This window comes from Dysidea avara, chromosome 8 (assembly GCF_963678975.1).
Source record: "Dysidea avara chromosome 8, odDysAvar1.4, whole genome shotgun sequence".
Taxonomy (NCBI): Eukaryota; Metazoa; Porifera; class Demospongiae; order Dictyoceratida; family Dysideidae; genus Dysidea; species Dysidea avara.
In genome coordinates this window covers 6355507-6370129 of record NC_089279.1, presented here as the reverse complement: position 1 = coordinate 6370129, position 14623 = coordinate 6355507, and the positions used below count along the sequence as shown (strand labels likewise).

Sequence of the window (14623 nt, the reverse complement as noted above, 5' to 3'; positions counted from 1 at the left end):
TAGTTCTTTGAGCACAGTATGTGTGCAGGGTTAACCTTTGTCACAGGGAAGGTTCAGTGATGATATCCTTCACTACCAGCACACTGTATTGTGTATAGCAGTGTTTTGTGAAAGCCAAACATTAGTTCACACTGGGAGAACAAATTCACTAACATAGTGTTGACACACATGGCAAACATGACCTATGCCATGGAAGAATAGTTCTACACCAGATGGACAGCAATGTGTATTAGTAACTCATTGAAGCACAAAATTGATTGTATTTCAAAAAATGGATACAGCATGTGAAAATATGACCTAATATGAATAATTCTTAGTATCAAAATACACTGAACTATATATACATCACTACAAAGCTTGCTCAATGGGTTAACTTAGACAGGATGAACAATGGTATGTAGAAAGAACATCTGTTTCACAAGATATTAAAATTAATACTGATTAACCACTTTTGCCTTATCTAAAACATGCCCTGTGCCTTGTAGAGGTGAAAAAACACCTACAAAACATGTATACAAAGGATCCGATTCCCACATGATTATTCTCGAGTTAGAGGAAGAAGAAACTAGCATATGAACAGGTAGAACCATAGATACTAAATACATAATGGATTGGAAACGCAATACATTTTACGGTTACGGGCTCGATACGGTCACGTGATTTATGGCAACGTTACCAAGTGTACAAACTGCAGTTGTTCTTAACACTGAGACTACTATTACAGGTTATATAAAGCGTTAAATCATTGCTAAATGATTCAGCTATTTATTGGTTTGTGACTGAAGGTTAGTCGTTTCGTACAACCGAAGGTGTGAAGGAAGGAACGCGAAATTTGTGTTCAAAAACTACTGTGGGGGTTTTAGTACATAGGACGTATTACGTACAAAGTTTTAGAAGTGCTGAACAGTTTCGCCACATCGTAATGAATACAAAATAATTATTTTTAGCACTGTACAGCAGTTACTTTCCGTAAGCGAAGCGAAAGAATGGCTACATGACGGTAGTGGCTGTGGGGGTTTTCCTGGCTTTGTGAAAACAAGTCTAGCGATACATGCTATACTAAAGAAAAGTTCATACCTTCGAGAGTGCTAAAAAAAGGATGAACGAATTAAAAAAGACACCTGTTTTCGAGAAAACTCTGGGCGAATTCGACAAAAATGTATTGTGCCTATTGAAAATGCTGCTGTGCCCCGTAAATGTCATCACGTGACCGTATCGAGCCCGTAACCGTAAAATGTATTGCGTTTCCAATCCATTATGTATTTAGTATCTATGGTAGAACTAACTAATGGACAGACAACATAAACACACCTGTAGAGGAAGCTGTGGAGGAAGCCGTGGATGATCCACCAGCAATGGCGGCTGTTCCAGCTGCTGTTAACGTTAACGCAGTACTACTACCAGTTCTATTGTTTGATGTACTAGCAGCTTGCTGTGGCTGCTTAGGGGTGGAGCTGCTAGCTGCATTGGGGGTGTGGCTAGTTGTACTGCTACTGCCAGCCCCTCCTCCTGCAGAATCAGCCACTACAGTAATAGCAGGTCCTGTGCTCGTATCATTGTTCAGATTTAACAAGTCTCCTGTAACCACTTCATTTTGTTGTGAAGATGATGATGGGGTTGTTTCATTAGTATTACTTCTACTACTGCCTGCTGGCTTTAGTCCACTAACTCCAACCTCAATTTCGCCTGCTTGTTTGCCATCTTTCTCATGTTTGATTTTCACTGTCATTGACTCAATCTTTTCTGTAAAGTGGAATTACTTTTGTTAACTAACTCTCTGAAATACAACCTCCTTAATAAGCACAATGTATGTTAGCCCCACCCGGTCCATACATTTTTGTCACAAAACACAGGGTTTTTGAAATAATTATATCTTGGTCATAAAGCACCCATCGTTCTGCTGTATTTGTAATTCCTTTAGAATTAACACTCCTATATGCTTGGCATATATAATAAAACCTTAATCTGTTCACCAAGAGTAAGCCTTAATATGTTATGCAGTGACAAACATTATAGCGATCCCTTGTGTATATAAAAACTAGTTCCCTAGCACCATTTTTTTCAGAAATGAGGAAGACTTCTTCATAGCAGCAAAATGCTTGTTCACAAGTGCCCATTAACTACCACACAAGATCCTGAAACCATTTTATAATATTGGAGAAAGGAGGCTTAGCTTGTATATGTTAGGGTCATAAGATATCATAGGGGACATCTTTCGAGTCATACAGTGTGTGCTCACGTGTGTGTGTGTGTGTGTGTGTGTGTGTGTGTGTGTGTGTGTGTGTGTGTGTGTGTGTGTGTGTGTGTGTGTGTGTGTGTGTGTGTGTGTGTGTGTGTGTGTGTGTGTGTGTGTGTGTGCTGATACTCTAAAGACACAAAGCAAGAACATTCTGGGGATACGCTCTAGCAGGCACATAATATAAAAATTGATAATCTTTATCTTTAAAGCACATGTCTTGCTTGCACACATAGTACAGTCACTAAATGCATTGAAATTACAACTCTACACATTACTTGTATGACACTTATTTAAACAACACAATTATCCTGCCCTACACTACTGATACTGGCACCACAAACATTTGTTTAGCTGAGATGTAGGAAGCATTACAATTAACGATTAATCATTTCCCAATCATTAGTTTACGTGTTAATAGCCAATAGCCTAGTTGATGATAGTAAAAGTATATTTACTATCATTCACAAAACTTTTTCATAAACAATATCATTATGTGTCCTGATCATCTACATCAGTTTATGTACTAAGGGGACCTTAACTAAGTGTCTGGATTATGATGATGCCCTCAAGTGTCCACATTAACAGGTTCCAGTATAATATGGACGCCTTGACCAATGTGATGATTATTATGGTAATTTTCCAGGTCAGTTTATTTATCAAGGGATACTTTGGTAAGTGTCTGGAATATGTAGACACAAGCATTAACAGGATATATATATATATATGAAACCACTGAAAATTTATTCTAATAGTTTCACACACATCACAACTAAGATTCTGTACATTGTCACATTGAAGTTCTCTAATACTCCACATACCAACTATACGTAACAAAACACATAGTTCTTACACCTCACCTTTGTTTTGATCAAACAGCTCTTTAACACTAATGTAGCCACTGCCAACAGTGCTGGCCTTCACCATTCCTGTGTTAAACACTACTACTTTAATAGTGCTTGTAGGAGTGACCAACCTGGTGAATAATGATTGATAACATTGTTATTACGTATGTAAATGTGTGTGCGTGCATATAATTTGTTGTTTTCTTGAGATGACTTACATCGCAAATTCTTCACTTGACCATTTTGGTTCCCATGTCTTCTTTAATGTTTCTGTCTTCCATAGAACACTTGACTTGCCATCTACGAAAGCTTCTACATACGGGTTACATTTGCCCGCTGGAGAAACGAAGTTTGACATGCAATACACACATACACCACACACTTACCGAAAAGTCCACCTGGTGGCTTTAGTTTCGCGCTTAACACTGAAACAACACAGTCAAACTATCAATTAGTTGTGGGTGGTCGCTCACCATGGAAAGTTATCTGACAATAAGTGGGCGTGGTGCTGCTACTGCCCTCTGTCATTCTCGACTACTGGTAGACAATAAACAAGTTATCACGAACCGTACACCAGCGTATAAAGGAGTGGTTATCAAAACATTCACGACTAACAGTAATATACAATAACAGAAACTAGGTCAGACATAACTCACGGTAACTCAGAGTACTAAATGATACATAGTGAGTCTCTTACCTCACCTTGGCTCAATCATCTACACTCGAACTTTCCCTACATTCCGCCATTTAAGTTATCTTACGTAATTCTCCGGTCACCTGATCTGTTCACGCCTACCTTAGCGTTCCTATGGTAACAATAGAAGCCTTACTCCATCAGAACTGAAAATAGCTTTAGGGTATGAGTGACGAAACAACTCCAGTGGAGGTTGCTAATGTAGAGGCGCCAGAGAAAGACGGCGAGAAGGGTACAGAGAAGTCGGGAACACCTACAACGGAGATGGAGGTAGGATTTTTGTTCTTGTTCCTTTTTATGAGGCACGCCCATCCATTTAGCAGCAGCAGCAACTTGTACAAGATGAAGGGGAGGGGCTCAGAGAACAGCAAACCCCTGGTTCTCAAAAGGCCACCGAGGAGACTGCTAGCGCCACAGCGGTGCAGCCAGATGACAATGAGGTGGTCGCTGCGGTAACCACAGATGACCAGACAGAAACAAAAGAAGAAATAGTTCCCGAAGAAGAACGACAGCCCACAGATGAAGAAAATACTGAAGTAGAAGCAATAACAGCTACAAAGGAGGTTACAAAGAAAGATAAGGACACTGCCAAAGAAGAACAGTCAGCCGGTGAAGTGACAGAACCAGAAGCTCACAAATCTGATGATGGTAAGGGTGCCTTGTCCAGTCCTGAAACTAAAAAGAAAAAAGATAAAAAGAAACGAAAGGGAAGCAAAAAGCGAGAAGAGTCACCAGAGTCATCTCGTGCTGTCCCCAAACTACGAAAAAGAAGTAGTCGATCTGACGGCTCTGGTAGTCAAGGGTAAGCGTGTCTACTTCTCACATGACTATGAACCCCGCCTCTCTGCAGGAGAACTAGTGCAGCAGCACAACAAGTTGACCTTCTAGAGGATATTGTAGCTGGAATATTTCAAGCAGCAGATGTCACCCAACAAGGCTTCCTTACTAGGGACGATTACATACAGGTAACAGATGTGCATTCTAAATCTGGCTCCAATTAGAGCCTTGTATTTCTTTCATAATGTTTGAATGTGTTATATGTGTAGCTTAATGTAACCATATGCATGGTGTTTTAGTTGCTGCAATCAGAGAGGCTCGGCCACTTCTCTACCGATGACTTGATGCAGTACTTGGCCCACTTTGATCAACTTCCAACTGGAGTGATGACTTATGCTGACTTCAAGCCAATAGGTCACAACTTGATTTTGATGTATTACCGCACTGCAGACACTTCTGCTGTAAGTCTATAGAATGTGTTTGTGTCATCCTTCCCTTCTACATGTGTCGACCACTACTAAACTTTGTGCATTAACCATGTGTGTTACTAATCCTAGTGAATGTCACCATGTGTGTTACTAATTCACATCCTGCTTTTGTCATTTGTTAATACTCTATGCACAGTCTGAATGGTGTCCTCTACAAAGCCCCAAAGTTGGATTGTTCTTCCTCAACAAACACACTGGCCAAACACAACTAGATCCTCCACCAGGTTTTGAACACTTGGCTGTGGAGGCTGGCCAAGCTGGCAGGTGTGGTTTATAAGCAGGACCGTGACTTGTATTCAAATCATTATGACATTTGTTTTATAGGGAGCATGATATCGATTTTCTTAGTCGTACATATGCTGATTTGGAGGCAGTCAATCGTGAACTGGAGAATGAAAGAGAAAGGCATAAGGTGTGGTCCACACATGATAATGATTGGTATGACTTCTCCACCAGGCCACAATGAATGAGCTTGCTAGAGCAAACGAGGAGTTGGAGAACGTAGCTACCCAACTATACGAGACTGGACAGACATTGGATGAAAGTAATGCTGAGGTGGGTGGAGCTCACTGCATGTGCCAACAAAGGGGTGTGGTTAACTATTTTTGTTAATGTATATATAGCTTCAGGCAAAAGATGCAGATATTACTCAACTACAAGCAGAAATTGCTCAGAGGGACGAGGAAATTGCCAGACTCAACAATTCAGGTAACTAAGCCTAACAGCATATTAGGGATTTACCCTTTCCTTATATAGTAATGGAGTTGCAGGTAGTTCAACAGGAGCTTGATGTGACAAAACAAAGTTTCTTAGACTCAGAGTGAGCCATTGTGATGTCATACTTGCACTGGTGTTGAGATGTAACCAATAGGAACACAGCAAAAGAGAGGAACTTAGTGGTGACAGAGAAGGAATCCGCCATTTCTACCCTACGATACCAGTTTGAGTCTCTGACCGATCAGATAAAGGTAACATGTGGTGGTAAAGACTGAATTATGTGCTGTGTATGTATATAAGAGGCCCACTCAGTTCACAGTAATATGAAACTGTTTATTTAGGTCAATAGATATTCATTGTTGCCAAGTTAAGTACTAAGCTACAAGCATCAACGAATAACTAACTTGGAATATTATAGTTAGGCCAGCTTATCTTTTAAAGAAACCTTCTGAATTAAAGAGACTACAATCTGTATAGGACAGCTTCTGTAAACCTCTACCACACAGTATTAAAGGACCTCCTTATAAGAGTATTCAGTCCTTTTAGGGAGGTGTCCTGATTTCAGGGGTCAACATTAATACAAATGGGACCATGAACAAGTGTCCTGATTATCAAGGTGTCTGCATTTCGGGGTGTCATTTTAAGGGTGTGCTAAATACTGAGACTATTTCTAGACTGCTCGTGGGGTGATTGATGCTCGAGACTCAACTATCGAACAACTTCATGTCACACTGGAGGAAGAAAGGAAACTGAAGGAGCAGCTGCAGGATCATGTGAGCCAGCTGCAGAAGGAGGTAGCTCAGTTGGTGGAGGGGCTCCAAAATAACAAGCTAGTACTGGATGAGAAAATATCGGCCTTGTCATTGGCTAGAAAGCAGCTACGAAACACAAGAGAGCGAAACTCAGTATGTAGCAACTTCACAATAAAGCATCAATGACTTATCCTTCTTACAGGAACTAGAAAAGGGCTTAGAGAAAATGAACACTGCAACAGACAAGCTACGAGCTGCAGAATGTGAGATAAGAACTCTCAAATCATTTCTCACCAGCAAGACAGCTATAATGGAGAGACGCAAGAAGGAACTTAAAGAGATGAAAGAACACGTTACAGAGTTGGAAGACAAGGACCAAAAGAGGACATTTATTTTAGCCGATGTGCTAGAGAAGACAGCTCGGCTGCAACAAGATGTTACAGCTCATCAAACAAGCCCCACCCACAGGTTTGCACCAATCACGTAGCTGCTAAATGATGTCATAATTTTCTGTAGACCTTCCAGTGCTCCTCATGAGGGCAATAAAGAACTTGAAGTTGACCTTTCAGCCAGTAAAGGTCATTCCATCGCCTCACACAAGCACCTTCAGTCCATGCCATTGTCACAGTCATTCCGCAGCACAAGAACTACTCAATCAAAAGCCAGCAGAAAGGTATGCCAGCCCCACCCACCAGTGTCTCACATGAACTACCCACAGAGCCAAACTAGTCATAGGCTACCTCCAATCACAACGCCAAGATCAAAGAGTGATTTCATGATGCCGACGAAGAAGGAGTTGCGAAACAGACAGAAGGAAGCAGATGCAGCTGCAGTCGATCACTCGTACACTAATCCAAACTGTCAGTGCTTTCTCTGTAAGATGGATGACACCCTTGAGATGAGCGGACCTGAAGGATTTGGATCAGACATGCAGCACGAGTTAGCCTTGAGCCAACAAGTTGGAATCGGTGATCGCGTCATCATCCAAATTAAGAAATCAAGTAAGTTAACATCTTAAAGCTTTAATCAGGGTATCCTAAACTTGACAAAAAAAAACATGTATATCACTACAGTTTGTCTCCTAGCTTAGTACAGACATACAGGTATACGTGGCTTTGACAGATCTAGGATTTTTAAAAGGGGGTTTCTGAAATTAATATAAAGGGTATTGACCAGGGATCTGAGTGGAAAACTTTGAGATTTCGAGGCAGATTTTATATAAGCCATACTTGCTACTGAAGAACAGAGGTTTTGCTATAAAGGTTTCTGTAAATACCACAGAATCTGCCATTAATGTGTACACAAAAGCATAGGGTAGGCCCCTGATACCATAATTGCATTCCTACACCATGTAACTTCATCTTTCAGTGTACGACTTGGAGCCACATAAAGTGACAGGAATTGTGAAATATGTTGGGAGAGTTGATAGCGAATTTGTGGACAGTCGAGTCTACGTGGGAGTGAAGCTTGATGAGCCATGTAAGTCACAAGTTCTCCAGACACAAGATCATGTTGTCTTTACTTTACGTAGATGGCAACACAGACGGAGTTATGAAAGGCAAACGGTATTTCAAGTGCCCTTCAAAACATGGTAGATTTGTGAGAATCACAAACATTCTTTCAGTGCTGCCCTCAAGGGTGAGTCTGTGGTCAGTGTATGGCTGTTTTATCATAATTGTTCCTAACGCCTCCAGGGTATGTTTTATCGTCCACTAGTGGACCCAGCGAAACAACCAGACATGTTCAGAATTCCAACAACTGGGGCCAACACAAACTCAAACAGATCTAGTGCACATTCTGTAAAAGTATTGTAAAATGCACAAAAAAATATTTTTTGTTTGTTTTTGTACATTATTTTTTCATCACAACAAATTATTAATAGTAAAAATAAATTGTTAGTGGAGTTACTAGTCACTGTCATCAAATGTGATGCTGTGTACTGACGTGTCAATGTGTCCGCCAGAGTAACTACCCCTCTTCTTTTTTGTCTTTTCATGTCGAAATGAACGGCCTAAATTATTAAATGAAAATAATAACGAATACACTATTGTTAAAATTATTCAGTTTTGCTTAAGTATCTATATAGCACCTTTTCTGAAATTAAGTCTGAAGTTTACTAAGGACATATCAAAAGCAGATGGCATGCTTCTGTTAGTGATTGAACAACAGTGCCTAATGTCTGTAGTGATGTCTGTAAAGGCCACACTCACGAAAAGCACTCAGTAGATTGTACATGCTAAACATTCACTCTACCAGTCACAATATATTGCGAGGGGCAGCTGATTGATAGGCTCAACTAAATGTACAATAAGCTCAGAGGGTTGGTCAAACTTCTTGTGATTTCAAAGAAAACTTTGACACCTAGTATCAATATCACTTGCAAGTATTCTAATGCTTTGCCATAAGTACCACTGAGCCTTCACCACATTAATCATACCTTTAGTGTTCTTCAGTACGTGATGTGCCTTCTCTCCCCATGAACCCCTAGCTCCACCCTAGTAAGAATTGGACTGTAAAGGTATTTAGACTAAATACTATAATACCTTGGCTTCAAAAGAATTATCGGCTAGCTTGGGATTGACAGATGTGCCCATGTCAACTCGACGGAATGGCTGGTTTGATGTTGCATTAGCTTTAGACTTCTTTGTCTTATCCTGAGGAACTGGAGCTTAAGTAAAACACATATTTTTCTTATTAACTTGTATACTGATCTAATCATCATAGCAACAAAAAATCCATCACTTACTGCTTGTTGTGGGTTCTTTAGATGTGGCAGGAGATTGAGATTTGGTAGCCTCATCACCATCGTCACTTGAAGAACTATCTGATGATGAAGGCTGTTTGTTAGCTTGTGTTGTCACAACTTTCTTGGGCTCGTCTTCTGAAGAGTCTTCATCACTGGATGATTCTGATGCTTTCTTTACTGCAGCCATGATTTTCTGGTGCTTCGGCAAGGCACTGCTTACAGCTGCTGCTGCAGCAGGTGGCACCAAATCACTGTCATCACTTGAAGAATCTGATGAACTTGTCTCTTTCTTCTTCTGCTTCACTGTGACTGCTTTAGTTTTCTTTTGATTATTTACTGGTAAAGATGTGCTTTTAGTTGGTGCAGGCGTAGTCCCACTGTCACTCGATGAGCTGTCAGAGCTTTCTTCCTGCTGCTTTGTCACAACCGGCTTCTTCTTTTTGGAATGGAGTTTGGCAGTAAGTGATTTTGTGGTGTCAGTAGAATGGTGTTTAATCGGTTGTGCAGTTTCTGATTCTGATGAGGACTCCTTTTTAGGTTTCTTAGCCGCTTGCTTGCTCCCCTGTTTATCGGATTTTCTCTTCCTAGTAACAGCCACTTCTTTCTTGGCACTCTTTTTAGGCGCCTTAACAATTGTATTTTTCCTATAACAGAAAGTACGCGCATGGCACGCACGTGGCTGTACTTTACAAACGTGTGCACCTTTTCTTGAAAGCTTCGTAGAAATCAAGTAATCCTGGGGTGTCCACAACTACACGCGGCTGATGGGGAAGATCTTGATGATGCATTTGGTAGCATTAACATAGTATCACATGTATCTTACCACGTTCGCTTCCTTCCGGAATACTTTAGCGCTCTTCATAAATCCAAATCGCACCAGAAAGCTGTACACGTGGGGAAATATATCAGATGGGACAGCACTTTCTTCGAGGCTCTGCATGGCGGCGCTCAAAGATGGTAGTAGCATAGATAATAGACACCCCTACCTGGATTGGAAGCACACGTATAGTGCCCATACAAAACTACTGTTCTATCCGCGTTTCGCGCCTGAAGTTTTCAAACACTCTTTTTCATTCGAAGATTCTGTTTTACTGTCTGGATACAGCTCGGTTGCTTTAACTAGTAAGTTTAGTAGATTGTTTCTTGGGTGGCGATTGGCCTACTACTGGTATAGGCGCTTTCCGTATAAAAAGTATATGAACATGTTTGTGAAAATGACGGGGTGAACAAGTTTAGTGTAAGGCTGATGCTTATTACTAACTAATGCTACGTGTACTGGTATGTGTTTCATGGTATATTCGCTCCAGTTTAGTCAAGTATCACCTTTCGCGCTTATCAAACTTCTAGCTAATACACATCAGTACACCCACTATGAATAGGCCAAACCTTGTATTCCATAGCGGTAGGTTTACTACTCACCAGTAAGCAAAACATGTTCTTATAAAATATACTCCCGGTACTGTGTACAGTATAAGGGGCGCGAAGCGCGGATAGATTAGGTGGCGCTTAGAAGTTTCCAATCCAGTATGGGGTATCTATTATCTATGGTAGTAGTGACTAAAAGTTAGGAATATTATCTCACGCGCTTAATAACAGTCATGACGCGCTTAAATTTTGTGGTGTATTTCGCTCAATCAGGGGCGGATCTAGTATTTATAATGGGGGGGGGAAGGCTAACTCAAGTACTTATCTCTTGGGTAGAGGTGTGCAAAGTCCAGCATGCTTTGCATGCTGGAACTAGGGGGTCTGGGGGCATCCCCCCCCCAGGAAAATTTTGAAAAATATATGCTAAAATACTGCAATTTGGGGACATTTCCACATAAAATTCATAATATTTTCTGCCTGTAGATATTTTATATACTGCATTTAGATTATAGGTATGGCTCTCTGAAGCATTTTACTAATGGAAAAATTTGGGTAGGTACAGACAACCAAAGTACATGATGCACCCCTCTCACAATTGCACAACACTGAATAGGTGCATGTTAGAATAATAATGTTGAAAGTGGAAAATTTTGAAATTTGAACACCTTGAATCTGAGAGCATTTTCAATGGAAATTGTTTACCTGAATTGAGTATTGCCATACATATTAACTACATTTAGACAGTTAGACAATTATACAATTACTTTTATAAGTACTCATAAGTACAATTACTTTTTTATAAGACAATTAGACAATTATACAATTATAAGTACTAATTTTTTCCAAGAACAATACCAGAATGGAATGGACTACCACAAGACATCATCAACCAACAAATTATTGACAGCTTCAAACAATTATTATACAATCACTTTTAATTTAATGCACATTAGCACTTATGCCCCAGGCGGGCTCTGCTAATTAAACAATATAATAATAATAATACACAAGTAGATGAATGAAGCCCTTTAAACAAGACCAATACACTTTTTTGTATGTATAGGTGCAGACAGATTTGGAAAAATTCCATAACAGAATCAACACTATGCATGATGTTTCCAGTGAATGTTCTATTAGAGTAGTTAGCTGGCTCTATTAGAGTATCTCGATCTTGTACACCTCCAACGCTGATCCGGGTCCTTGTTGCATAAACTTTAGCATAAATCCACTGATAATACCTTGGAAAGATGTTTATAAGGTGGTTTTATGAGTATTTGTATTATTAGTGATGCTAAGACAAAATTTCATTATAATACTCAGCATATTGATCAAGTAAAGCCTAAATATGAAGGGGGGGCTTCAGCCCCCAAAGTCCCCCCCCCGGATCCGCCCCTGTCAATGTGATCGTTCTTGGTCCTAGACGAGGGGTCCGCCACGCTTTAAATCTAACTTATCCGAGATTCAAATCTCTTGGAATCCCCATGCAATCTACAAGAATCTTCTCAAATCTCTGAATCTCTGTGAAATCTGCAAAATCCATTAAAATCCATGGAATCTTTAAAATCTTCCTAATCTTCGTGACAATCTTTTACAATCTTTAAAATCTCGCTGAAATCTTTGAATCTGAGACTACCACAATCAAATCTTAATCTTCTTGTTAGTAAATTTCAGTAAACGTTTGGATATTTTACTCAAGCTCTTGCTTGTTAACACGTATTCTTGCGGCTGTCTTGCACCTAGGCCTGTTCCTCCACGCGTACTGTGCGATTATTGGGTTCTTGCAGTCTACGTATATTGCCAGAGATATAGCCAGTTGTTCCTGAGGTCTCTTGTTTCTTCTTCGCAACGCCTTTAGCTACTTGACAAACTCGTTGGGACAAGCTAGTTAGTGACCCTGACTCGGATCTTTGTTAGGTGAGTCTACATACTGAATTCACACCTGTGAAAAGAGTGAGCATGGTGCATGTACGGATTCATATTGCTCCTGACATAATAGCCAAGATAAAACTCCCGAATAGCCAGTGTTGGGCAAGTTACTTTGTAAAAGTAACTAGTTACATATTACTTGCAACAGAACTATTTAATGGAGGTTAATAGCTTAACTGTGGTTAGCACAAAAAAGAATCACGCATGCCTCCAGCCAGTTACGCACGTGATGCAGAAGGCGCCATTTGTTGGCTCGTGTGATCGAACTTCAACTCGTCGTGCGTAAAAGTGCGGGACGGAGAGCAATGATATTTCATCTCTACCTAAATGATATCGTGATGAATAATAGTAATTTAGCACTAGTTGTAACCTAGCACCTATTGTAACTTAGCACTTCAGTAACTTAGTACTAATCATTATTGTAACCTAAATTATAGGCACTTATGTTATTGTAACTTAAACTAGGCACTTATGTGTACGTACCTTGTACATTAGCGTAAAAACCCTGGTGGGTGTTTGCTAATCAATAAATAAAAAAATAATAAATAAAAAAATAGGGTATCAACTTATTATTATTATTATTATTGTTTACTGAGCAGTCAGCCCTGCTGGTGTGCTCAGGAATCACATAAACAAATACATTAGGTACAATAATATGATTGGAGTCTAGCTGTAAATAGATCAGTATCTGCAATTTCAATTGTGTCAGTTGGTAGTATGTTCCACTCGTTTATTGTTCTTGAGAAATAGCTGTTTTGGTATGCCGTGGTGGATGAGGTAGGTAAAATATAGTGAAGATGGTGGTATTGTCTTGTTGGTCGTGTTTTTGGTAAGTAATAATGAGGAATTTGGAGTGATAACTGTTGGTAGTGTATCTTATGCAATATTTGTAACCTAGATAATTTCCGACGAATTTGTAATGTAGGCCATTTCAGCTGATCCAACATTAGAGAAACTGAACTGAATCTGCCATAGTCATTCAACACCCAGCGCGCTGCTCTTTGTTGTACTTTCTCTAACTCTGAAATATCTCCAACGTGGTAGGGATCCCAGACAGCAGATGCATACTCTAGTTGTGGTCTCACCATTGTTAGGTAAGCTGATTCTTTAACTTGTTTTGAACATTTGTTTAGATTGCGTTTTAAGAAATTGAGTGTTCTAGATGCTTTATTGACAACATTTGATATGTGAGGTGACCAAGACAGTGATTTATGAATTAAGACTCCTAGGTACATATGTTGATCAGATATGTCTAGTATGTGACTGTGAAGTGTGTAGTCGTAAGTGAGTGGTGATAAGGATCTCGTGCAACGTATAACTGTACATTTACTAATATTGAACTTAAGTTGCCAAGTATCGGCCCATTCTGACAGTTTATTTAAATCTTCTTGAAGTCTGTTGATGTCTTCTACACTATTGATAACTCTATAAAGCAAGCAATCATCAGCGAACAGGCGGAGTGGTGAGTTGATGTCTTTAGTTATGTCATTTATATACAATAAGAACATTAGAGGTCCAAGAACTGTGCCTTGTGGTACCCCAGACATTACCGACACTGGACTAGAGGATTCACTATTTAAAACAACACACTGAGTACGTTGGGTAAACCAAGTTTGGATCCAGTTATAAGTACTGCCATTAATTCCATAATATCTTAGTTTGGTCATTAAGCGTTGGTGTGGTACTGTATCGAATGCTTTAGAAAAATCCAATAGGATGATATCTATTTGTTTCTGATGGTCTAGAGCAAAGGATATGTCTTCTGTAAGAGTAATTAGTTGAGTTATGCATGAATGATTAGATCTGAACCCATGTTGATTTTCAATTAATATGTTGTTTTCGTTTAGATGGTTGATGATGGAATGATATATAATGTGTTCCATAACCTTTGCACAAATGGAGGTCAAAGATATGGGGCGATAATTACTAACACTACTGTGGTTACCTTTCTTGAATACTGGACATATATTGGCTTTTAACCAATCAGATGGCAATGAGTTAGTTGACAGAGAATGATTGAAAATTATGTGTAATATTGGTGTTATTAACTTCTACTTTTACCCCGCGAACCACAGTG

The 14623-nt window shown here is 39.7% G+C and overlaps 3 protein-coding genes and 1 long non-coding RNA gene across 11 annotated transcripts in view; 2 read left to right on the top strand and 2 right to left on the bottom strand.

The window, feature by feature from the left end:
• Positions 1-3881, bottom strand: part of LOC136262806 (NEDD4-like E3 ubiquitin-protein ligase WWP2) — an 11570-nt gene extending 7689 nt beyond the window's left edge. The window contains exons 1-6 of the mRNA XM_066057211.1: positions 3779-3881; positions 3555-3618; positions 3468-3506; positions 3300-3417; positions 3097-3212; positions 1312-1743 (exon numbers count right to left, since the gene is read on the bottom strand). Coding sequence (XP_065913283.1) covers positions 1312-1743; positions 3097-3212; positions 3300-3417; positions 3468-3506; positions 3555-3609 — 760 coding nt within the window. The 5' untranslated portion in view covers positions 3610-3618; positions 3779-3881. The remainder of the gene's footprint in view (positions 1-1311; positions 1744-3096; positions 3213-3299; positions 3418-3467; positions 3507-3554; positions 3619-3778) is intronic.
• Positions 3865-8381, top strand: LOC136262807 (paramyosin-like). Of its 2 annotated transcripts, none has more exons than XM_066057213.1 (17): positions 3865-4045; positions 4099-4577; positions 4626-4740; positions 4852-5013; positions 5177-5304; positions 5365-5452; positions 5497-5595; positions 5664-5748; positions 5797-5860; positions 5912-6008; positions 6432-6662; positions 6712-6977; positions 7026-7182; positions 7228-7510; positions 7878-7988; positions 8041-8147; positions 8204-8381. In XM_066057213.1, the coding sequence occupies exons 1-17, from the start codon at positions 3941-3943 to the stop codon at positions 8321-8323; spliced, it is 2697 nt and encodes an 898-aa protein (XP_065913285.1). In that variant the 5' UTR covers positions 3865-3940; the 3' UTR covers positions 8324-8381. The 2 variants fall into 2 exon arrangements, with proteins under 2 accessions (XP_065913285.1, XP_065913284.1); XM_066057212.1 differs by having other exon boundaries at positions 4096-4577.
• On the bottom strand, positions 8309-10851 carry LOC136262839 (nucleolar and coiled-body phosphoprotein 1-like). Of its 2 annotated transcripts, none has more exons than XM_066057251.1 (7): positions 10810-10851; positions 10079-10219; positions 9958-10016; positions 9256-9899; positions 9053-9177; positions 8947-9004; positions 8309-8520 (listed from the first exon to the last, which is right to left on the bottom strand). In XM_066057251.1, exons 2-7 carry the CDS (start codon positions 10193-10195, stop codon positions 8417-8419), a joined length of 1107 nt encoding a protein of 368 aa, XP_065913323.1. In that variant the 5' UTR covers positions 10196-10219; positions 10810-10851; the 3' UTR covers positions 8309-8416. The 2 variants fall into 2 exon arrangements, with proteins under 2 accessions (XP_065913323.1, XP_065913324.1); XM_066057252.1 differs by having other exon boundaries at positions 9053-9171.
• Positions 10363-14623, top strand: LOC136262881 (uncharacterized). 6 transcript variants are annotated; one of them, XR_010704367.1, is made up of 6 exons: positions 13102-13640; positions 13693-13775; positions 13825-14008; positions 14058-14148; positions 14205-14310; positions 14394-14615. It is a non-coding gene; the product is annotated as an uncharacterized lncRNA (long non-coding RNA). The 6 variants fall into 6 exon arrangements; XR_010704365.1 differs by adding an exon at positions 10363-10377 and having other exon boundaries at positions 13472-14008; positions 14394-14623; XR_010704366.1 differs by having other exon boundaries at positions 12790-13640; positions 13693-14008; positions 14394-14617.

Bases quoted from the DNA above. Each gene is read 5' to 3' on its own strand.
- LOC136262839 (XM_066057251.1), bottom strand. From the start codon at position 10,195: ATGCAGAGCCTCGAAGAAAGTGCTGTCCCATCTGATATATTTCCCCAC. The intron at 9,900-9,957 runs GTGCACACGTTT...TTTCTGTTATAG, and splicing joins TACGAAGCTTTCAAGAAAAG to GAAAAATACAATTGTTAAGG. The intron at 8,521-8,946 runs GTATGATTAATG...TTAATAATTTAG, and splicing joins CGTACTGAAGAACACTAAAG to GCCGTTCATTTCGACATGAA.
- LOC136262807 (XM_066057212.1), top strand. From the start codon at position 3,941: ATGAGTGACGAAACAACTCCAGTGGAGGTTGCTAATGTAGAGGCGCCA. The intron at 4,046-4,095 runs GTAGGATTTTTG...CCATCCATTTAG, and splicing joins CACCTACAACGGAGATGGAG to CAGCAGCAGCAACTTGTACA. The intron at 7,511-7,877 runs GTAAGTTAACAT...TTCATCTTTCAG, and splicing joins CATCCAAATTAAGAAATCAA to TGTACGACTTGGAGCCACAT.